General features: G+C 42.0%; 1 protein-coding gene across 1 annotated transcript in view; it reads right to left on the minus strand.

The window, feature by feature from the left end:
• Positions 1-726: 726 nt before the first annotated feature.
• Positions 727-7,647, minus strand: part of LOC109311373 (inositol 1,4,5-trisphosphate receptor type 1-like) — a 23,819-nt gene continuing 16,898 nt past the window's right edge. Inside the window, exons 12-17 of the mRNA XM_019536989.1 lie at positions 6,571-6,719; positions 5,998-6,156; positions 5,230-5,402; positions 4,999-5,118; positions 3,220-3,414; positions 727-982 (exon numbers count right to left, since the gene is read on the minus strand). Of these exons, the coding sequence (XP_019392534.1) occupies positions 727-982; positions 3,220-3,414; positions 4,999-5,118; positions 5,230-5,402; positions 5,998-6,156; positions 6,571-6,719 (1,052 nt within the window). The remainder of the gene's footprint in view (positions 983-3,219; positions 3,415-4,998; positions 5,119-5,229; positions 5,403-5,997; positions 6,157-6,570; positions 6,720-7,647) is intronic.

Raw genomic sequence — 7,647 nt, forward strand, 5'->3', positions numbered from 1 at the left:
TGATACTGGTAATGCTGCAGAAATTCAAAGCTCTACACTTAACAGGCTGAAGTGTTTATACCTATGAGTGGGGCAGGGGGAAAGGAAAAAGAGTTTGAGACTTAAGAAGACTGTAAATAGGTCACTAGGAACAACTGAAGCAGTCTGTATTAAAATAGCATTTAGAGGACAGTGACCAACGTTTGCCTTCCAGTAGCAGCTAAAAAAACATGACTGACTGCATTACCAGTCCTGTGTTAGTTGCAGCCCTGTCCTTCCTTGCGGAGAAAAAGATGGGTACAGTGGCAAGTCTCCACTTGGTTCCTTCTACCCAACACTGTGCTAGGTGTTTTAAGATCCCTCCCCTGAAGAGCTACACTGAGTATTCAAGACTAGCAAGAGGATGGGAAAAAGAACAGCAGCACAATTTAAGTTGCTTGCACAAATCACAGAAGCTCTGCATCAGTCTGTACAATGCCTAGGCACTACCTACTGGATCCCACTGCCTCGAGAGAGCCATGCGGCATCCGTACAAAGCTCCAAAACAGAGCTTTCCACCTTGAGGAAGATTTTTTTCAATGAGCATCTCACTGAATGCGACTGTTTTGATGTCACAAGCTTTCACTTTCAGCACTGTGCTAGCAGGATAAAGTTGGACTCTTACAGGAGTGGCAAAGCTCGTAATTTAGCTCCAGGCTTGTTTAGTTTTGCTTTTAATATTAAAAAGGGAAAAAAAAGAAGAAGTACTTACTCATCAATAGCAATTTCAGAAGGTATTTCAGACCATAAGCGCGCATACTTCACTGGTGTTACTTGCTCTTGTGGATCACGGTCAACATGCATATGCAGCATCAGCCGGCAGAAAGAAGCTCTCAGATCATACGGCAAGTTTTCATCAGACATGCAACGAAGGATGAGATCCACATCCAGCTGGCCTGATATTTCATTTATAGCCAAGTACTGTCGATCAAGGCACATCCTAGCAAAGAGATTCAGCTGGTACCTTTTGGAAAATAAACACATAACAGGTTAGTTTCCAGAAATTGAAGCGAGAGAAAATGGCAGACTGAGTATGGTAATAATGCCATCCAATAAAGATTTTCTTATTACTAGCATATACAAATACACTACAGGACACTAAATAGAACATATCATTTCTCAATACATAACCAAACATAAGCAGCATGCAAGGGTCACTTAGATTTCTTAGTGTTGCATACTAAGGAGTTAAGACCGCGTTACAATCTTTTTTGCTAAAGCTATTTTAATAGCTAGGGAGCTACTGCACTGGAGTAAATAAAACAATGGTCTGTATAAAGGACTCAAAGCTCATGTTTGATTGCTAGTACAACGAAGGCAATGGACTACTGAAGCATTTCAAGTTGGACAGGTGCCGAAGTCTCCTTCTGAACTGCAGCACTAGTCTCCATTTCAATTAGTCAGTCACAGGGCAGGCGTATATAATGCACCTTCGTTTGTCTGCTTTGTAGCCAGTAGGAAGTGTTTAAAGTTAATGCATGTTTAACCAACTCTGATCTTTAACCCTTAGTTGCTTGAATTGTGAAATATTGTGAAAGAGCATATGCCCAACGTTTAGAGTATTCATATGTTCCTTACTGATTGGGGTCAAGTATAAGATGATTTTTAAATATGGAGAGTACAAAGCATTTTGTTCAACTGGCTCATTTTTGCTGTAGGCAGAAACCTCAATTGAATCTTTACCAATTTTTTCGCGTCGACTTCATTGCGGACACGCACAGACGCTTGTTACCATAAGGTTAGAAGAAATTAAGAGCATCAAAAATTCTTTCCATGGGGAAAACAAACAAACTTGCAGGAATTGCATGGATGTTACAAACAGAAAGCTAAGAAGAAAGTTGTATCAAGTCAACCTTACAGCCAGAACTACTGAATAAGTTCAGGTCCAAATTCTATAAGTTAATCCATTCTAGGAAGTTTACCAGAAGAATTTTTTCATTTTTAAAAAACAGAAGACAAGACAAAAATGGTATGAATTTATAGATTTCATAGACATTAGGCCCGGAAGGGACATCATAAGATCATTGAGTCCAGCCCCTTTTCCCAGGGGCAGGAAGTCAGCAGGGGTCATAGGATCCCAGCAAGATAAACACCCAAATGTCTCTTCAAGGCGTTCAAAGTAAGTGCTTAAACCATCTCTGGCAGCAGTTTATTCCAAACCTTGGGGGCTCAGACAGTCAATATGTTCAGCCTGAAATGGTCATGGAGGAGTCTGTGACCATCTGACCTTGTCCTCCCTTGAGATGCTCTGGTGAACAAGTGTTCCCTCGGATCCTGGCGGTCACCCCTGAGAAACTTATAAGCAGCCACCAGATCACTCCTGAGCCTGCACTTTTCCAGCTTGAAGAGTCCCATGGCTCTCAGCCTCTCACCCTTGAGAAAGGAATGTATTGATACTTTCCACCCCACCATAGGCAATGGTCTTTCAAATTATTTTCAAGAGTTTATACCCTAAACGGAAATTCAGTCTGGGCTGAGAGCTGGATGTGCTATGTGCCAAGAACTCAGGGTCTTGCTGAATCGTCAGGAAACGCCACTTATTAGAAACTGCTAAAAAACATAGCTGAGCAATACAGAAAGCTAAAAAAAAAAAAAAAAATTAGAGAGATATATTCAAATACAACTTTTGTGGCATGTTCATATAAACCACCCTAGTGGGAACTTCAGGGCTACTAGAAGGCGGGAAGTTAACAAGAAATTCTTAACAACAACAACAACAAAAAAAAAAGGTGAGGAAAAATCGTAATGGTAACAAAGACAGGACAGCACTCCTTTCAGTGCTGGCTCATCTCTCTATCAAGAGGCCCAATTAAAATACGAATTGTGTGGAACCAAGGTTAAAAGATAGTCATGAAGCAAGTCAAGCTATCGTGGAAGACATTATCATCGGGAGGGAGCTGGCCACAGATGCTTACCTTGACATTCTGCCAAACCTATCTATTCCTAATCTCACCTACTCACCGCTTCAGCTAAATTTATTATATTCATATGGATGATTTGATTTGCGTCTTTTATGATCAGCCTGGTGCTTCTAGTTACTCCACCATATATACAATGCTTTTGCTACATCTTCTATTGGGTATTTTGAGCAATAATTCAAGTCTTTATTCAGAACTACTTTTCTAGTAACACACCTACGACGCTTTTACCCACACTTGTCTTGTTACACTTCTATAGCTCACTACTGCACACAGTGTTAACCTGTAATAGCTGAGTACATCCCGATCTTCCTTCTGCCCTTCCTTAGCATCTTGAGCCAACTCTCTGATACTCTTACTGCGTATTTCCTGGTTACTGTCTCTCCAGAATAGCCAGACTTCTTCCTCATCTTCTCCAACCTCCAAGGCATTATCTCCACTTGATACCTCTTCAAACTCAAACCGAGACAGAACCAACCTGGCAAAAATGAACAGGGATTAGACTTAGAAGACTGTTTCAAGCCAACTGCTAAACTATACCATGGACATGGCAACAATAACCTTCACAGTCACTCAGGAAACCTGTATTCATTATCAGCATGACAAATAAATACATTTTAATGCAAGCGTTAGTGTCATCTCGCGTGATGACGTCAGGTGTTCAGAAATTTTAATATGGGTGTTACATAAAAGCCCTGTTAGATGCAATCAGACAAATAATACAAAATCACAAACATAGTACATTTCTAGCTGATGCCAAAAGGAATTTTATTTCACGTACATATTTCCAGGCAGATCATCTATGAGGCTACGATACTCACACACACACACGCCACTCAGGGCAAGGCCAGGTAACGCTAGCGGTGGACTCTTCTATCCAGGAAACGTTAATTTAAGCAACATCTAGGGGGATACCAGCACCAATTAAATGCTCCCCCAAACCCTTTGCCATGACCAAATAATATCCCATAATCAGAAACCAGAACATAAACTTTATTTGGCTTGAAGAAAACAATCCAGAATGGCCACCTAACTCCACCTGACCTCTGCTGCAATCCTGTGCCACCTGGGAAGTGCCTGAACTTTGCATTAGTCTCCAGCTCCTCAGAGAAAATTTCTATTGAGCCACTGTTTGAGGGAGTGGGGAAAAAGCAACCCATCTACCATTTGACGAGTAGCTTATTAGTTAGGGCACTTGCCCAGGAAACGGGGGACAGATTCCAGGTCTTACTCGGATGAAGGAATTTGAACCCAGATCTCCTACTTTCAGGGAAGGTGCTCTAAACCCCCAGACTAACTGCCAAGCTAGACTAGTCTGTGGGTGTCCCCTATCCTTCCCGTTGAAGCTGAGCCACTAGAAAGGAAAGCAAAATGAAGCCTGACTGAGTGAAGAAGTCATTCTCCCAGCAGGGGGGAAAGGAGGGAGCAGCTCTTGGGTTCTGGAGCCTGCTCCAAACTGATGTTTATTCATATCACTTCCCACCCTTTTTTTAAAACCACTGATCTCTTCTGTATCAATAAATGCTGCTTCATAGCAACTAATTTGAATTTGGTGTCTGGGCCAAATTTATTATAGGGTAAAGGCATTGGCACACTATTCCAGAGACACGGAAATGGGAATTGGGATGTCTTGGGGTGGGGGAAACAAATGTACAAGCACCAGTTTGCAAGCGTGGAGAACAGGTACTGATTCCAGTTCATCTGCAGGGGAAATTCTGAAGGTCAGATGAGGACAAGGACTCTGGGATCCTGAAAAGCAACTTGCAAAGTGTGAACTACAGTTTGGGATTTGGGTGTGTTGAATGCTGTTAAGGTTCAAGAGGTTCCTGATTTAGCATTTGGCTCTGTTAGAGTAAAACACAAGATGTTTGATAAAAGGCTTATGATCACAGGGTCAACATCCAAAGAGCAGTGACTTCTCTGGCTACAGCTAACTGTATGCATTTAGAAAGGCCTGAACACAGCACCCTGCCCCACTTCTATTCTGCCTTGCCAAAAGCATCCTCACCAACCCACTTTCCAAGCCAAGCTAAAAAAACAGCTATGAAGGGTCTTGACTTACTTAGTCTCAATGAGTATGTCTGCATTTGCTGGATTCAGCACAGCTTTACAGATCAGCTCCTGTGTCACTGGTATACTCTTGTTCATGGAAACACACAGATCTGAGAGGTAATCCAAAAACCTATTGGGAAATAAAAAGCCAACACTGAATCCTAATCAAGATGCCTAAAGCTGAAGCAGCTACTGGCCACTCCAGATGTCTTGCAAACTGTCAAACACCTTTTCATCTCACCTGGGCTCCCTGTTCTTCCTCACAAGGCTAACAAAGGTGTCTATCTCTGCAGCTGTAATGTGCTTCTCCAGAAGTTTACGATTGTTATGAAGCAATGCCGTTATCGTGTCCTCTGCCAATACATCGTAGCCAATTTGTTTCTGCATAAAGCCAAACTGCTTGGCAATATATTCCTTCAAAATATGGAGGGGGAAAAAATAAGTCATTTTAACCAAACGTAACACTTCAAAAGGTAAGGCTGTTTCTCTCCCTAAAAGAGAGCTTGATTAAAATCCCACTGTTCTTACAGCGAGGAAGAGCTTTCAGGCCTCCAAAGCTACAGGGCTGGATACATCCCAGACATGCATCCTTTTTCCTGTTCCTATAAATTCTCAAAAAAGATAGTGCTCCACAGCTGGATAGCAAAGGTAAGAGTTGCAGAATCCACTGAGGTATTAGGGACAAGGCAGAATCCACTGAGGTATATGAGGGATAACGGAAACCCTAGTCTTCACTAACATTAGACAAGGTGAGCAACAACTTCACAGTTATCCCAAGTTCCTGTAAGAAACAGCAGTATGGAAGCTAGTACAAATCTCTGATTGAACTCAAAAGGCCCCCAAGCTCCACCTAACTGAGCGATCCAAACCTCTTACCTGTCTCTGGACCCCACACATGCAAAATATGCAGATAAGCTGGTACGGCTCAATCCACGGGGGTACAGGTTTGCTTTAATAGAATTAGAGGTCTATTGGCACCCTCTCCAGAGAGCTTAACTTTAGCGCTAACCTGATTTTTTCTGTAATCTTGCTGGGAGTGTCGCAACACCCTGTAGCAGAGCCGACAAATATGTCTAAAAGGAGCATGACGCTGGTCTCCAAGTTCCTCCAGTCGCAACATAGGCCCATCTCCACTGTCTGTAAATGGAGCTTGTAACAACTTGAAAATCTGTAAGGTTAAAAATGAATAAAATAAATAAAAAGGTCTTCAGAGGTACTACATGCATATAACCAAGATAGGTGTGCACATACACTCCCACATCTGTCACTTTGTAGCCCCAACCCCAACTTCCAGACTCCCTACTTCAGTTTTGAATTAGTTTCTCCCACCCAAAAGCATCTTACAGCTCTAAATCAGGACCAAGTATCTGGTTTCCAACATCCCCTCTGATGGTTTTTCTTCCATCCTAACCTTCACCTTGCTACCGCCACGTCCCTTGTACAGCAAAGGGACGCAGAGTTTGAGACTTTCACTACTACCCATTCACTGAAAGCCAAAGGTGGCATGAGTTACTTTATCCAGCTTGTACAATTGTACCACTAAGCCATGACAAGTTCTGGTACAGGATACTATCCAGCCTACCTGCTTTAGGATATTTTGCTCTCTCATCAGTTTTTGTCGCTCTCGGTTTGGTTTAGAAAACACCACTTCAAGTACGTCTTGCCCAGAATTAGTCCCACCAGTAACGAAGTAAACCAAATCTTCCAGCAGCTTGGTGACGGACCTATGCAAGACCCACACTGTTAACGCAAAACTCTAACCAGCAATACCAAATAAAAAACAAACCCTAAACAGTTTGAAACTTTTTCACATAAAGGTAAGTTAATCAGGAGTTAACCACAAGTGAAATGCAATATTCCTGGCATACCAAAAAAATAAAAATAAAATAAATGCATCTTTTCCTAAAAAACAGCCGCTGGGAAAAAACCCCAAAAAACGTGTGCGCATTATATGCGAGAAATATGGCAAGGACTGTCCATCTTTCCAAGCAAAAGCCAAAGTAAAAATCTGTACAGGACTCGCAGGAATCAGAAAAGTGAGTAGGCTTGGCTCCTTAGCTGCTGCTGTTCAGTTACTTGCTAAAGAGAAAGGTTTTTGAAAGACAGAATGAAGAAAAGATAAAAAGGCACGCACTTTATTCTGAGATGTGCTGCGTCCGAGAAGATATGGAAAAGCCTACAGATTCTGCAGCAATGAAAACTGGGGACTAGTTTAATCTTGTTGCTGTATGCATGTAGTCTAACAGCCATATGGTAGAAATTGGGAGAAAGTTGAAATATTTGAGGCACATGGAGACTAGCCCACGTGCGGCTCCTGTAGTTCCAGTTAGTCTGATGGACAACTCTTTAAAACTGAAACAGAAGCCCATTTCAGAAACAAAATCGTACGTTCTAAGCACCAGGTGTTGTGCATTCTTTGGATGTAGCCACATATATTTTTGCAGGCACTGCTGGAAGATTTGCAAGAAGTCATGTGTTCAATCCTCACAGACAAGCTGGACTGGAAGATCTCGCGCTCCATTTATGGTCTCTTTCAGTACAGCCACTCTAGGGGTTGTAACTGTCTTATAGTTTTTAGCAAAGACTTCATATTATTTTCTCTTTTTTTTGTGTAACTGCCGCGCGGCACTCTCACATTTATGTAACCTTGAAGTAGACT

Source organism: Crocodylus porosus, unplaced genomic scaffold, assembly GCF_001723895.1.
Source record: "Crocodylus porosus isolate Cpor-Errol unplaced genomic scaffold, CroPor_comp1, whole genome shotgun sequence".
NCBI classification, from domain to species: domain Eukaryota; kingdom Metazoa; phylum Chordata; order Crocodylia; family Crocodylidae; genus Crocodylus; species Crocodylus porosus.